Raw genomic sequence first — 16,644 nt, 5'->3', positions numbered from 1 at the left:
GACCTGCCACTTTAGAGCTCCATTAACTAGAGAGACACTTTGATCCACAACAGACAGGAAAATGGGTGAGACTTCGTATTACATGTTTTCACCCCTTTACCTTTTCTGTTGCAAAGCACTCTGGTTATGACCTCATGCATACAGGAGATTGTTGGTGGGGACCCAGGATTGGTTCATTAAGGTAGGCTTAACCTACACCAATCACTGTGGCCCATTTGGTTTGAAAAGAGGGCCGAGATCTCTTGTGCAGATCTGAAGGCTTCATCAGAAGCAGAAGAACTCAGCATTGCACTCTGGCTGAAGGTACAGTCTACCTTACATCTTCCGCCAGTGAAGGAAGAACAGGACCTCCAGCAGGGAAGCAAGATCCCTCCCCTAACATCTCCCAGGGAACAGAGGGAGATACTGAATCCAGAGGACCCTCCACCAGCTCCAGAACCGATACATAGCCAGCACACAGAGTGCCCTGCTAGACTCCGCAGCAACCTTCCTAGGTGGGAAGTGCCAGAGAGTCTCTGAACCAAACCAAGGATAAGGCAGCTGCCTCCAACACTCTGCTCAGCTTTGGGCCATCCACCTTAAAGGACGACAAGCCCAGTGAAGAAGCTAGAAGGAGCGCATCGAAAAGCATCTACCCACGCCCGCCTTAAAGGACATTTCCATCCACGTTACCAAAATTGGACAAGGAGGTTTATAATTTGCTTGTGTTTCCAATCTGTTCAGATCCCTTCTGGTGTGCTAGAGGTGTGGGGCCGACTGATGGTTTAGAAAGCAATATTCATCCCTGAACTACTGGTGCCCCAGAAGTTGATTCATCACAGTCTCGTTCGAGGAAACCTGGGCCCTGGGCCAGGTTGACTTTCAAGGTTATGAAGTGTTTCATACACCCGCTGCTAAGGGACCAAAAGGTAGACCTTATGGGGGAATGGCCACGTTGATCAATGTCGCCCTTGATTGGCAGATAGGAATGAAGGAAACTAGTTCTCCAGATATCCAATATTTAGAACTCAAGCCACCAAGCGTACAACCTGTATCACTTTTCAATATATACAACTGGCCTAATAGAAACCAGGACCCTAACGCAGTTAAGTTGGCAAAGAAATTTGTAGACGCGAGGGAAGCCAAGCAGGGTTTGACCTACATAGTACTTCTTGGTGACGTCAATCTGAAAATCGAACCATTAAAGGATATGGAGGACATGTGCCATGATCAAGACAAGGTTTGGGACATCCCCACATTGATCTCTGCTCCACCAAAAAGGAGTCACCCCCGCGCTCTGGATCTGGCCAGAATTCTATTCGGGCTAGAACTAAGGGCATATAATGGGCGCTTAACGAAAGACCAGCCCGCTAAATCAACCTTTCTTAGGAGTGAAAGTGTGTCTCACATGCATTACATCTTTCTTTCAGTTAGGATCTGGGGCTATATATCTTGCTTTGAGGTCCTGGGAAGAACCATAAATAATCACAGTCCGATTACAGTAACACTCAATCGCCCTTCAGAGGAGGAGCCATCACTCATGCCTGGTAATCCCAGGACTGAAATTCAAATTGTAAGGCAATCACGGAAGGTAATTAAATGGGCTAGTCTTAATTGGCCCACAGTCAAAATAAATATCTACCATTCATTGTTGCCAGAGATTGAATCCCCACTGAAAATGGATTATCTGGATGATGATAACTTCGACACTTTTAAGAACCTGGTTATCAACATTCAACCACTCATCACTAAACCTTGCCGACTCATAAAAAGGTGTGCTATTAGAACAGATAAGTGGTATGAAGAAGAGTGTAAATTAGCAAAGTTCATCTTTTGAATTGCATGAAAGGTAGCCAGAGTGTCAATAAAACAGAGCTTTGGATTCTAAGAGGTAATTACAAATCTCTAATCAGTACAAAAAAGAGGCTTCAGCTCGAAATAATTGGGAGAGTTTGCAGGAAGCAACCACTGCTGGAGATACACACACATTTTGGGAACTTGTTAGCGAAATGAAGGAGGTCAGGAAAAATGAAATAGCCTTCAGTATTACTGAGCATCTGGAGAAACCATTTTTTCAATTTATATGGTCCTGTGGAAAATACACCTACTGGACCAGGGAAAAACCCTCAATGTCATTGAATGCAACATTGCGCCCACACAATTCAGTTATTGGGAAGTCGAGAATGCCATCAAGTTGCAGAGAGGGGGAAAAGCCCTCGGTCCCAATAACATTCCGATAGATTTTTATCAGGATGAATTGATTGTATGGGCCCCTATCCTATGGAGGCATTTCAACGTGGTTCTTAGGCTCAATAAGGTGCCTGGCTCATGGCAGAAATGCTACCATTGTTACCATTTTTAAGAAAGGGGAGGGGAAACCAGGGAAGTATAGGCCCATCTCCCTGCTAGATAGCGTTGGGAAAATCTTTGCCACAGCAGTCTATGAACATAACCAGGCATGAACAGTGGAACAGGGTATAATCAACCACATACAGGCAGGTTTCCAGCCCAAGATGAGCAATGTAGCTCAACCAGGAAGTCCGTCTATCTCGGATACAAGGTTCTGAGGAAATTCTACACTGTGTTTATCGACCCCAGAACCACTTTCGACAGGGTCCCACGCATCTAGTTATGGTCGGTATTAGCCAGACAGGGGGACTGTGGGGTGGGAAGGGGGCAGTTCCAGGCAACTTATTGAAAATGATGGCCCAAATCTACCTCAGATAATAAAACCTCTGTGCCTTGGGGACTAAGGGGAGAACTTACTGATCCCTTCGCTGTGAGCAGAGGGGTGAGGCAAGGTTGTGTCATCGCCCCTCTGTTCTTAATCTGTATAGACAAAGTGATTAAGGACCAAGGATGAATTGTTTGGATCAGCCAAACCTAGGATTTCAATCAATCCCTGTATTGCTTTTTGCTGATGACCTTGTGCTTTTGGCAACATCTGAAATAGGTTAGGAGACAACTATGCGTGTATTTATGAACAAATACACAGAACTTGAATTTGGGGTTAATACGGGGATAACAAAAACACTGGTCCTCGGCCGCCAAAATGTATAAAACATAAAAAGTTCACACTGAGGGTCAATGCGCCAAGTATCCTACTTCGACTATCTGGTGTCCGATTTAATGACTCTGGCGAGTGGACTACACAGATGCTTAAGTCCCGTTCAGCATTTGAAAAATATGGTGGGGCAATACAGAGGTTTTTTAACACTCATGGAAGTGACACCATATCCCTGGCTGTTAATATGTACATAGTACAGGCAAAGTCAGCTGCCTTCTATGGGGACATGCAAATAATAATCTCGGCCTGGCAGAAGGAGCCTGCCTTAAGCATCGGCTAGGAATGCCTTCGGTATGCCCTGCCCTTCACTCTATTTGGCGCTGGCCCTCAGGCCCATAGATGACGCGGGCCCTTGCCCAGTACTATATTGGCCGAGAGTATGGACAGTCCTGGGGCTTGTGAACTACCGCAATGCAGTTAAAGATGTTTTATGCATGGAGGGTGGAAAATCTCTCCCATGGTTCGCACATGTTTAAAAGTGTTTGCACGATCTAAATTTAAGCAAGCTATCGGATGACCCTCACAGGATCACAAAAGGAAGTGTAGAAGTAGTCAAGAAAATGGCCCGTGAGCTAACAGGAATCAAATTGATACCTGCTCTATTTTACACACGGGAACATTTTATTTAACTGGCAAGCAGCCCTTATGATTTGAAAATTATCTGGACATTGTGCGCCGTTTGGCTTTGAAAATGAGGTTACAAATATTGTACACAGTGAGCCGTCAAACTAGGGTCTTGTCTGCAGATGGAAGCGATTTCTGCCCAGTGTGTGACTTAACAAAAGAAACAATATGCCATTTCTTGTTCTTTTACCAGGGGTATCGGTTTATTTGTTAAAGGTATTTTAAACAGATTTGTAATGCTCACAATGTAGACCATGTCAATCAAGCCCTAGCACTGGTAAGGCAGACAAATGACTATGATATTATATACCATGGAGCCAGTTACATCTATCAAGCATGGCTCAAAAGATCCCGGCTACTAAAGCTTGTGGACAGGGGTATAAACATAGTAACATGGTTCCCCGATGCCAGTAAAACAGATATTGTGCGGTATTGCACCTTGCCATATTGTAGAGTTCTGCACAGAGTACAATGTTTACATCCTTGCATATTTTGGGCTACTATCATAGTTTGCACTTTGGCTTTGGGTCCTGGATTTTAAATGTATATGTTGATGTAGATGACCCTCTGTTTATGTTCAGATCTTATGTTTCATATTTAATTTTGTATGCTATTAATTGTCCATCGAATTTACGTAGCATGTCGTACCAACTAAGATTGGGCAAAAAAAAATGTTAAGGCCAACAAAGATCAGGGACAGGGGATCAATAATGAAACATGACATTAGAATACCAGTAAAATATTATTGTGCAGTTTTGTATTTTCGCCATAGGGCAGAGTTTGCACAGATGTTTACACATTTGTACAATCTGCACTATGAGCACTGTTCTCACCTTTGGTCTTGGGTCATTGCATGTCATATTCGAACGTAATTTTATGAATGTCAATATCACTGACTTTAATATATGTATTTTATGTTATTGTTTTTGAGTGTACTTTGGCAAATGACAAACAGTCAAATAAAAACCTAATTATGAAAGGCCCAATGCTGGAGAAAAGGGAGTTCTTCTGTCCTTCCAAGCCAGGATGGTTCCCGGGGAGAGCAAGGTTGCCCATTTAAACAGGCAAAGGCCCACATACCAGTGTCCAGCAGCAATTCGGCTTTAACCCAACATGTCAATTTAAATATTCTTCTGTAGCAGTTTGGGGAAGTTTTCACACAGCCTTTACCCAATAATTTAATTTAAATTTTTAATTTTATTGTATATAGTTCTAACAAGAACGTTTACAATATACATACAAACATATGCACAAATACAAATACGCATTACATCACGTCAACATCAACAGCGCAGACCATCCTCTCTGCCTATTTACATCAAATAATTGATACTTAATATGTAGCAACAATTTAATTTCCAAAATAAACTTAAAACTTTGGTTAAAACCACCTTCGCCTAAGTTCCTGCTTTACCTTTATGTTAACCAAGTAGAAACTGCTGTCCCCCTTTACAAACCCTATGAAGTGCCTAGTGCCAAGTGTGTCATGGTAGATTCCGTATTCAAACAAAAAGGTCCGGAACTGCAGGGATTTCATCATATTACAATCTTAAACAAGAAATCCCAGAGTAGTCCTATATACGTGTGAGAACGTGCTTTACAGTCTCTCGATTTGATCGAACTTTGCACATTCTACAGAACCTGGCGTCCGGCAGGAGCTACCATTTCTCTCCACATACCGCACAAACTGGCAACTATTTGGTGTGTATTTTCAACTGAAACCTGCGCACCAACGTGTCTGGGCAAAGCAGCATATATAGTTGGGGTTTCAGGTACCCAAAGAGGTTCTAATTATATATTTCTCAGTTTGTTCCAAGATAAAGATGATTCTTCAAGGTGAGTCTAAAAGAGGACTCCCAAAGGAACCTCTAAGATGATTCAATCAAAGGGGGTCATGTCTCGTCCCCATCATATAGTTAATTTACCACAGTAGATCCGTAGTAGACTTCAAGCCTTTGATAAGGGTGCCAATCTTGGCTGCTGTAATGAGGGTTATTCCATTATTCCTTGCAAGGCCATCCCCGAGTGCCTTAACTGCAGGAAGTGGGGGACTGAGTCTCAGGAAGGAAATTGGGCTTGGGCATATTCAATATGACGGGTCCCTTCTCCTGTTCTTCTGGGAAAGTTGTCAGGGATACTCAGCAAAACACAAAAGACATCCTGGGCAGGAACACCATTTTTTGTGGGTGAAACTCCCAGTCCAAGGCCAATACACAAATGACTCTGCAGCTGCAGGTCACAGTGGAAACCCAGCAGTGGAATTGGCTCTCGGCGTTCCTGGCAACGGTCTGTCAGCCAGTGGCAATACGTGATACAGCCAGAGAGCCACCTGGAAATGAAAGCCTTGGAGGCTTTTCGCTTTCGCTCCAGATGCAAATGTCACAAACAACTGAGAAGTTGTGCGAAAGGACTAAATGCATGCGACATAGTGAACACAAAGCCGTTCTGCTGGAGCGGCAGGATTGGGGAAAAGAGAGAACTAAAGCCTTGTTCAAATGAATGTCTGATGGAGCCTTTGGCATGAATGATGGATGAGGACGTAGCACCCCCCTTGGACAGATGGAAAGACAAACAAAGTGGTTTGCAAGAGAGAGACTAACTCTCCAATACGTCTGGCCGAAGTGATGGCTATCAGAAGAACAGTCTTCCAAGACAAAAACTTTACAGGCACACTGTGAAGAGGTTTGAAAGGAGGACTCATCAATTTTGACAGACCGACGTTGAGCTCAATGCGGGGGCTGGAGCCTTCACAGGAGGGAACGCTCTGAACAGACCTTTTAGGAATTCTTTAACAATCGGGAGATAGCTGCCAAGTGCACCTTGATGGAGGTCAGCAAGGCTTGCCTTTGTTAGGTCAGAGCAGGCAAGTCAGGATTTGAGGAGCTTTCATGCGAAGGGGAGAAAAATCTTGCAAATTACACCACACAGAGAAGCGTTTCCATTTGTGGTTATAGCATGCCGTAACTTTAGCAAGAAAATCATTCTACAGGCAATGAGTAATGCCAAACTCTAGGTTTGCAGGAGCCAAGCCAACAGTTTCAGGGATGCTGGGTCATGGTGGAGGACAGACTCTCCTTCTCTGGAGAGCAGGTCTGGAAGAGGAGGCAGCTTGATTCAAGGAGCCACAGACAGATTGAGAAGGTTGAGTACCAAATCTGTCTGGGCCACCCAGAGCAATGAGTATCATCTTGCAATGGGTCTGTTTGAGTGCCCTTATCACTCACAGCAAATGAGGAATTGGTGGAACGTGTACAGAAATTAACCCCCCCCTCCCCACCCAGGGAAACGAGAAGACGTCCCCCACACTGCTTATATGTGCCAACGGCTGGCAAACTCGGGGCTTTTTCCGTTTGCTGCCAATGGCGAATAGGTCAATTTAAGAGCATCCCCACCTGGAGAAGACAAGGAGAACTGGAGTCTGCTGAAGCTCCACTTGTGGCAGGATCGAGTTCCCTGCTGAGTGAATCTGTATTGTGAATGCCTGCCAGATGGAATGGATTGAGAAACATCTTCAGATCCATCGCCCATTTCCACATCACTTGCGCTTCCTTGGATAGAATGGGAGAGCAGGTTCCCCTCTGCTTCCTGAAGTAGAACATGGTGGTTGTGTTGTCCATGAAAATGCAGACCAGTTTGCCCTGGAGTTGGGGGTTGAATGACCCGAGAGCTCAGAACACTGCTTGCAGCTCCCAGACAGTGATGCGCATCTCCTTCTCCTCAGGTTGCCATAAGCCCCAGAGGTGAAATTGACCTCTGTGTGGTCCCCAACCTTTCAGGGAGGAGTTGGTGGTGACCGCGGTCTGATGCACTGGAAGGCGAAAAAAGGAGCCCCTTGCGTGAGATGCTGACAAATGAATCATCAATCCAGGGTCTTCTTCAACATTGGAATGAGGGTGATCTTGTTGTTAGAGGAGCCTGATATTTGTGGCCACGTGGCATCCAGGAACTGTTGGAGGCCTCATGTGCAGCATGCAATGAGGGACTAGGGGGATGCATGAAGACATCATCCCTAAAAGAGATTTTAACAGTTGGATCCCACTTGAAGAGTTGAGAGCTGTGGCACTTTGCCCAAGATGGCCCGACCCTCTTCTGCAAGGAAGAAGTCAGACACGTCAGTAGTTTGAGACGTGAGCCTAGAAAGAGAGCGTTCTGCAATGGCATCACGCATGATTTCAAAAAGTTGACCGAGAATCCCAGCAAAGTTAGGCACCTGGTGGTCTCCTCAGTGTGCTCTAAGGCCAGTGGATGACAGTGGGCACAGATCAGCCAGTCATCCAGTTAGGGATAGACGTAGATGCCTGAATGCCATAGATGGGCTGCCACTGGAGCCAGACACTTTGTGAAGATCTGCAGAGCTGATTTGAGGCCGAAGGGAAGAGCCTTGAACTGGTAATGTCTACAGTTTACGACTAATAGGAGGAAGCATAGGTGCCTGCAATGAATGGGAATGTTTAAGTAGGCACTGTCTAGGTCTAGGAAGGCCAGAAAGCCTCTGTCCTCCTGTTTGAGCATTAGCTGCAACATGATCATCCAGAACTTTTGGGATTTGAGAAAATTGTTGAGTTGTCTCAGGTAGAGGAAGCGCCTCAAGCCACCAGACTTATTCATCACTAGAAAGTATCTGGAATACACCTTTTCTTTTTTAACAGTGCCCGAATTTCTTGCAAGAGTAGAGGAACATGTTGCACTTTTCTTATGACGGGAGGAATGGAGGGGCATTTGTCCAGGAATTTGAGGGTGTGACACCGTTGGACAATGCTGAGCACCCACATGTCGGTGGAAATGCTGTGCCACATGTCCACAAACTGTGATAGTCGGTCTCCCAAAGGGGTAATGAAGCAGGGGACCGGCCCTGTACTTGGTCAGTCCTGTTTGGTCATCTGCATTCTGTAGGATCAACGTTGTGTTCCCCCATTGTAGAACTGTGAACGTCCTCTGTAGACCTCTTGCATGCTTGAGCCTGAAGATTGGCGATATCCTGGTCTGTAAGCCTTCGTGGACCTGTAGACACAGCACTTGGATGAACAGAAGGACTGCTTTTGTTGCTCAAGAGTACCCAGCAAGCGTGCAGTCTGTGTCAGTTTTTATGGACTTTAGGGTCTCATCGACCGCCTTGGCGAAAAGGTCTAGGTCTTCAAAAAGCATATCAATAACTTTCAATTGGACCTCAGGGTAAAAGTTACTGGCCTTCAAACAGCATTGCCTGCAGAGCACTGCCCCGTTGCCCATTTGATGGAAACCTGAATCTGCAAAGTCCAGAGCGACTAATCACGTGATCAGAGACAACCTCACCTTTGTGAAATAATCCCAATGCCTTGTCCTTCTTGTCCTCCCGGAGGATGTCTAAAATGGGTCCTAGCTTATACCACAACACTCTATTGCAGCAGTATTCAAACTGGGGGTCGCGACCCCCCCCCCGGGGTCCGTGGTTGCATCCCTGGGGGGCTCTGAGAGCTCAGCATTAAATAAAACTAAAAATAAACTTTTCTTTTTTTTTTTAGATTGGAAGAAATGGGCATAGGTGGCTCACATGGTCGGGCTGAAGCATGAAACTGTCTCAGGGAACAATGAAAAAGTGGCCCGCAGTTGTAAATGGATATTCATTCCTTTAGTCACAGACTGGGCCTCATTACAATTATGGTGGTACGGTAACAACGGTGCTTATAAGCTACTGACACCGTTGCTACCGTACCGCCATAGTACAAGTTGTGCTCGCGGGTGCCTGACAGCCCACCAGGTCCGACTTGGCAGGCTGTGCGGCACCCTCGAGCACAGCTCCTCGGATGCACCGGCACCGTTATCAACGGTGCCAGTGCATCCTATAGGGCTCAAATGGGAATGGGGATCTACCAGTATTGAAACCCGTGAAAGGGCAATTATCAGGTCCGCCTAACTCGGCATGACCCGGTAATTGCTCATTCGCGGGTACCGGACCCGGATGCAACTCCGGCGGCAGCCATGCCGGTTTTACCTGAACAGCTACCGCCAGGGTTGTAATGAGGCCCACTGTTTCAATTGTACCCAAGGGAGTACTTTGTGTTAAAATCTAAGTAAATTGTGACATATTCAGCAACAATGGTCAAAATTACTAACTACATAGTTAAGTAGCTCATCAAACTGGTCCACATTGGCCAAAATGGTGGCCCATTTTGACTGGCCCACACTAGCATTTTACATTTTTGTTACAGGCATTGCCCTATAGGCCAGTCCGAGCCTGGCAGCTCATCCATAATGGCAAGCGGGCGCCCACCCAGTGGCCCTTTACCCATTATGGAGGAGCTAAGGAGCCAGCCCAGTGAAACAGTGAGCACTCCCTCAGCTGCTTTTTCCAGCTGATGGAGTGCTCCTGGGCTGGCTGAACTGTCAAAGGGAAACACTGTTTCCCTTTTGACAGTTCAGTTTAGTTCCCCAGCCGCACATGCTCACTGAGCCATGCAAGTGCTGGGGCGTTTTGCTTCGCCAGCATTGCATAATAGCTCATTGGAAATGCTGGCTGGGGCACTGCATGTCTGTACGTCCGAGGGGGAGCTCCTGCGCCTCCTCGCTCATACGGACAGAGCAGCCTGGAGCAGGGCGTTTCAGCACCCACACGCAGGCCAATGCAGAAGGTACATTTATGTTCATTGTTTTTATTTAAACATGGGTATGGATGCGTGTATGCTTATGTTATGAGTGAGTGTATGGTGATGGATGCTCGTGTGAATGATAGAGTGATTGCTGTATGAATGTGCAGCGCCTTGCATACACACATAATCATGTTGATTGTGTTAGGCCCAGGAGACAGGGATGGTATCTTTTTACTGGACATCTATCATAGATGTCCAGTAAAAAATGTCATGCCTGCCCCCTGGGCCCCCCAGCACCAATTGCAAACTGTTTGGCTATTTACCCATATTTTAGTTAAAATTATGCTCTACAATGCAACATTTTAACCCATTATTTAAAAATAATTCACAGGGGGAAACCCCTCCGAACCCCCTTCATTGGTTCGGGTTTCCTCACTATGCTCGGTCGCTATGGAATTTTTGGGGGAAATAGTTATGCCCCTCCACTTAAATAAATCACCAGCCGCTACTGGCCCTCAGACTGTGTTGGGAACAGGATGGAGGGAACCCAGGGACTATGGTGGGAGCACAATGGGCGGGAACCATGGGATAGTGGTGGGAGCAGACTGGGGAGAGCCCAGGGTGTGTGATGGGTTGGGGAGAGACAAATGACTGTGATGGAAGAAGGTGACGGCGCGCAATATACATACTGTCCATTTTGGCATTTCTGGGGGGTCCCGACCTGCCCAAATTTTGCTCAGGGGGCCCCGGCCAAAAAAGTTTGAAGACCACTGCTCTATCGCATGTGGAGAGTATAGCAAAAGCGTTACCCGCTTTATTGGTGGAAGCAGTGGTGGAGATGATTATGCGTTTCCCACACACGTCAAACTTCTTACCCTCCTAGTCTGGAGGAACCATGCATGGAGAGGAGGGGTTAGTGGAGCTTTTTCTCGCTGAAGCACAAACCACAGTTGGGTGAAGGCTGGGAACGAAGACGCACCAGTGCAGAATCCGGTATTCTGTACTTCTTCTCTAGGTGATCCTCCTTTGGATGGGCCAAGAAAGGAGTTTTTTCATGACAAATAAGCTATTTTCCATACGTTGTTAAGCAGAGGGATTGACAACTGATTTCCTAGGAGGACTCATTTGGAAAAGGAAAGCTTCCTTTTGCTTCTCTTCAGGAACCAGATTGAATAGTCTTGATGCACAGGTCAATAGTGCATTATATGAGCCGTTCTCATCCGTGGGGAATCTCTGGAGGGCAGACCCACATCAGAGGGCTCACCAACAGCCAGAATTAGGTCCTCAAACTCATCTGCACCCTGCATGCAATGGTTGACTCCTAGAGGGAGCAGCCTGGGGGGCTGTTGGAGGAACACGTTGATGCAGCTCAGAAACCAAGGTATGCAGAGTAGACAGGATGTCCAAGGACAAGTCTCTAGGCGATGTTCCCATGGGAGCCGTGAGCAAGAGCACAGTTGGTAGAGTTAGTTGGGTCTGCAGAGAGGGAGGAGGTAGTTGCAGCTACGAAGAGCGATGAGGTCCAGGAAGAATGGGGTTAAGCGAATCTTCGACCTCTTCCAGATCAGAGGAGAAAGACCCTGGAGGCTTGGTGTCTGAGAGAGTGCCTGCATGTAGTAGCCGAGCAGACATTAACAGTCCAGGAGAACCCACTGATGACAGGGTGAAAAGTTTTGTCTTGGTTGGCCTTGGGAGACAGGAGACAGGAGAGAGCTGGCAGCATCTCCTTGTCCACACTCGCACCGCTGGGTAAGACGCCGATGGCCGGAGCCTGTGGTGTCATCGACAGGGCTGCAGAGGAGGGCAGCCACGAAAGTAGAGCAACCTTGTGGATGGTTATCAGAGTCATCGACGGGACAGTCGATGGAGTCTGTGCCATCAATGAGATGGTAGACGGAGCAACCGTTTACGAAGTGGTAGACGAAGATTTCAGTCGCTGGACCGGTTACGATCTCTAAATTCAACAGAGACTTGAGTTTCGATGACTGAATACGAACACGAATATGACCTTTGGAGTGACTGCTCATGGACGGTGCTCCGCCTGTTGATGGTGTGCAACTCGTCGGTGGAGAGGTCGTTGACGTATGTCATTTTTCTGACGATGACCCTGCTGGAGTTGTGGCTATGGACCCTGCCAACGTAGGAGTCTTGGGAGACGTTGAGATAAAGTTGGAGCATGGGACTGCTTGTCTTTTTTAGATCTCTTCCCCAGCAAAGTGCCCTCAACGTATCTTAATCTCTTAGAAGAGGGAGTACGCTCATTGGATCTGCTGACCTGGGCTGAGGCATGACTTCGCAATGAGGCCACGTCAGAGGCCATGACACCCACCTCTAGCCAAGTCACCAATCTTCTGTGGCGATCCCATTGAGTTTTGGAAAAAGACTTGCAGATGGAACAGTTGTCCCCATCGTGGTCTGGGTGCAAGCAGTAGAGGGTTTTATCATGGCGATCATCCACAATGACGTCCTTCAGGTTTCACTTTGAACAGGCCCTGAAGAGACTCTTCTTGCTGGCATCCACCATGCCGCACAGTGAGGGCCCAAGTCCGAGGAGAAGGCTTCACCCAAAGAAGAAAAAAAATAACCAGACGATGGAATGGATCCTAACCAGCAATGTGCCTCTAATGCCGGTGGTCACCAATGTGACTACAGAAGAAAAACTATGAAGAATTTCACAAAAATCGAGCCAAATATCGAGATTTTCGAGGAGTGAAATCCGAGGACTCCCAATACAAAAACGTGTGGTACAAATATGAAGATTGCCACTGGGGTGGAGATGAGGACGACGAATGCCATTGGTTTAGGCACTATGACACAAAAGACAAGCACTGCTTTTTAATATTACTGAGCATTCCCAGCATGAAGACAGGGAATATCCATGAGCATGTGAATCCATGCAAGATCCCATAATGGAGAATGTTCAATATTCTGTGACGATTCATTAGTAGAAGCATGAAATAGGAATCTGAATATTTCCCTCACTGAGAGTCATGCAGTACCTTAAAATTTTGAGGCCTATTAATTTTGATCACATTTCAAGCATCTATTGATGTGGAAAATCGTATTCTGACAGGACCACACACTACATATTAATTAAATCATAATGAAACAGCAAAAATGTAAACTAGAACCACGGAAAGCTATTTAGAACATTGTCAAAAGGCCATTTCAAACCACAGTTATGACTTGCTTCTTTAAATGCCCCATTTGCCATGAGGGATACAGCGATGTGCTCAGATGTCAGAATCTAGAACAATGGTTCTCCAGATGTTTTAGACTTTAACTCCCAAGGCCTTCACAACGGACTATGCTGATTAGGGGCGATGAGAGATGTAGTCCAAAAAATGTGGGAAGCCAAAGGTTACAGATCCTGCTCTAGACCTACTCTTGATGGAAATCACTCCACAATGCCAATCCTTGGCTTCGGGAGTGGCATGTGCTAGGCGGTCAGTTGCTGGGATGCTGCGGCATTATGCAGTGATTAACTCTGAATGAAGAGAAAGTGTCAGCCCATCAAACTTTCGTCCACAGAATCTGGAGGCTGAAATGCAGCTGTACAAAACGGCAGAGAAATTATGAAAGACAAAGTGCCTTGTTACTAATATGGCAGTAATTTGGTGGTAAATGCACCAAATCACTTCCAAAAATGTTTACTGTTACCACTGCTTGGTCCTGTGTGCTTATTACAGAATTAAGAATAGTGAAAGGGCAAGTAAATTCACATTTTTGGAGTCCTTATGGAGATTTTGGCGGAATTACCATAAGCGGTCATTCTGATGATTTTGTACCTAAACTGGTGGATTCACCTCTAGCATTGTGTCGGAGGTAAATCCTCCCCTTAAAATGTCAAATTCCGAATTTGGCGGTGCAGTAAAAACAGCTGTAATTCTGTAACAGAATTACCGCCTCTTTTTACCACACCTCCTAACTCAGAAGGATGCCCAAACTACTTATAGTTGCCTAATTCATGTCAGGACCCTTGTGGGTGGTGGGCATTCCCTCTGTCACCAACAGTAACCCATAGAGAAAGAAACACACCATTTGATGAGTTGGCCGATGCAGTATATGGCCAAATGCTGGCATCCTGCTCAGATTGTCCGAGCACGGAACCGCAGATAGGAGATCCAATTAGTACAGCTGAGCTCACCTCAGGGCTTGGTCGAGCGTCTTCTCTGCAAAATCAAAAAAGGCGAGATACTCTTGTGCGACCATCCGGCTGAATTCAGTGCTGCAATCCGTTCATATCAGGAGAAAAAGAGACATGGTACACATTACATCCAGGATAGAGTTTTACTCCACACAACAGTCAATTACATTGAACATATATATTCACAGGCTCACCCTTTGTTGCACTAAACCTGCTGAGGCAGGAGCTTTCCTCTAAAGAGAAGGTCAATTATCAAATTCTCCTTGACTTAATCTAACCATATTCATGCACTAATACCCCAAATAAATGCAGGGGAGAGAATCAAGATAGATCTGCGAGTCCGAGTAAGAGATGACAATGCATTACTTACCGTAAAAGCATTTCTGATGGTTGTATCTGCTTAGATTCACATGCTGTGCATAGGTCCGACATCCAGTGGTCACTGCGGAGTATTGCATTTTGTTTTTCGTAGTCGAAAAGGGGACGTCGACAAGGCGTGTCTGTAACACTATCCCTATAGTGACGTGCGTTGTACCCACAATCCCTCACGCGTCAAGGTCCCTCTATTTGTATTTTTCTGCCCTGAGGGAGCCTTTTAGCCGTGAGTGAGTACAGAAAAGAGAGAAATATATATAAAAGGATGTCTATGTTCCTTCCATCCGAGCGGGGAGGAAGGGTGGGCGCATGTGAATCTAAGCAGATACAACCATCAGAAATGCTTTTACGGTAAGTAATGCATTGTCTTCTGATGTTTGTTAATCTGCTTAGAATCACATGCTGTGCATAGACTAGCGAGCAGTACCCGGAGTTGGCGGTGGGTTATGAGAAGGAACAGTAGAGAAAAGATGTCTTAATACTGCCTGCCCAACCTGGGAATCAGATCTAGAGTGTGCATCTAGACAGTAGTGTTTTGTAAATGTGTGCACAGAACTCCAGGTTGCCGCTTTGCAGATGGACTCAAGGGGAACATTTGCAATGAATGCTATGGAAGCCCCCGTGCCTCGAGTGGAATGTGCTCTTGGCTTGAAGGGTAGTTCTCTCTTAGCAAGAGTGTAACAGAGAGTGATGCATTGAACAATCCATCTAGATATAGTGGATTTTGAGACCGCATCTCCTTCTCTTCCTGCTGCCACCGAGACAAAAGAACTGATTAGTCTTTCTCAGTGGTCTGGTTCTTTCCATGTAGAACATGACAGCTCTGCGTACATCTAGTGTATGCAGACTTTTTTCTCCGGAGCTGGAAGGGTTTTGAAAGAACGTTGGTAGTTCTATAGTTTGGTTTACATGAAATTTCGAGATGAATTTAGGTGCAAACCTTGGGTGTGTGCGTAGAACCACCTTATCTTTGTGAACTGTTACGAAGGGGTCTAGTACAGAAAGAGCCTGTAGTTCACTTACTCTCCTAATGGAGGTGATAGCTATTAGGAAAGCAGTCTTAAGGGTGATATCTTTAAGAGTTGCCTTGTGCATGGGTTCGAAGGGAGGGCCCATGAGTCTGGAAAGTACCACATTTAAGTCCCATCCGGGAGCTGGGTTAGCTATCGGAGGGTGTATCCTCTTTACCCCCTCCATGAAGGCTTTGATAACTGGTATCTTCCACCACGACACTTTAAGTTGGGAAGTGGTGTATGCAGAAAGTGCCGCTAGGTGGACTTTAATGGAATTGAACACTAAACCTGAATCCAGTAAATGGGTCAAGTATAGAATAATGTCAGTAGGAGAGCAGTCAACTGGGTTGATGCTAGTACCTCTACACCAGATAACGAATCTTTTCCATTTGCTAGAATAGCAGTGTCGAGTATTAGGTTTTTTGGCTTCCCTGAGGATGTCCATACATCTCTGTGGGAGTTGTAAATGTCCAAATTCTATGATCTCAGGAGCCAGGCTGCTAAGTTCATGGTCTGAGGGCATGGATGCAGTGTTCTGCCCTTGTCTTGTGACAGCATGTTGTACGGGCAGGGAAGTTTCACTGGGGGAGATAGGGACATCTCCATCAAGTGAGCGAACCATGGCTGCCGGGCCCACATTGGGGCCACTAGTATCATTGTAACCTGCTCCTGATGCATCTTGTGCACCACTTTGTTGAGAAGGGGAGTCGGGGGAAAGGCGTAAACAAATTTCCCTGACCATAGAATCGACAGACCGTTCCCCTTGGACTGGTTCTGGGGGTACCTGGAGGCGTAACTTTGGCATTGTGAGTTTTCCAGAGTTGCGAACAGGTCTATTTCCGGGAAACCCCATTGAGTGAAGATGTCTAAGAC

General features: G+C 46.1%; 1 protein-coding gene across 4 annotated transcripts in view; it reads right to left on the bottom strand.

Moving 5' to 3' along the window:
- LOC138492065 (PH and SEC7 domain-containing protein 1-like) overlaps positions 1-16,644 on the bottom strand; it is a 1,158,039-nt gene that overhangs the window by 790,352 nt on the left and 351,043 nt on the right. For all 4 annotated transcript variants that reach the window (XM_069619020.1, XM_069619022.1, XM_069619019.1 and 1 more), the window contains one exon: positions 14,384-14,464. In XM_069619020.1, coding sequence (XP_069475121.1) covers positions 14,384-14,464 — 81 coding nt within the window. The remainder of the gene's footprint in view (positions 1-14,383; positions 14,465-16,644) is intronic.

This window comes from Ambystoma mexicanum, chromosome 10 (assembly GCF_040938575.1).
Source record: "Ambystoma mexicanum isolate Mex_15411 chromosome 10, UKY_AmexF1_1, whole genome shotgun sequence".
Lineage (NCBI taxonomy): Eukaryota > Metazoa > Chordata > Amphibia > Caudata > Ambystomatidae > Ambystoma > Ambystoma mexicanum.
The sequence above is the reverse complement of the archived record's forward strand: the minus strand, read 5'-3'. Positions and strand labels throughout refer to the sequence as shown.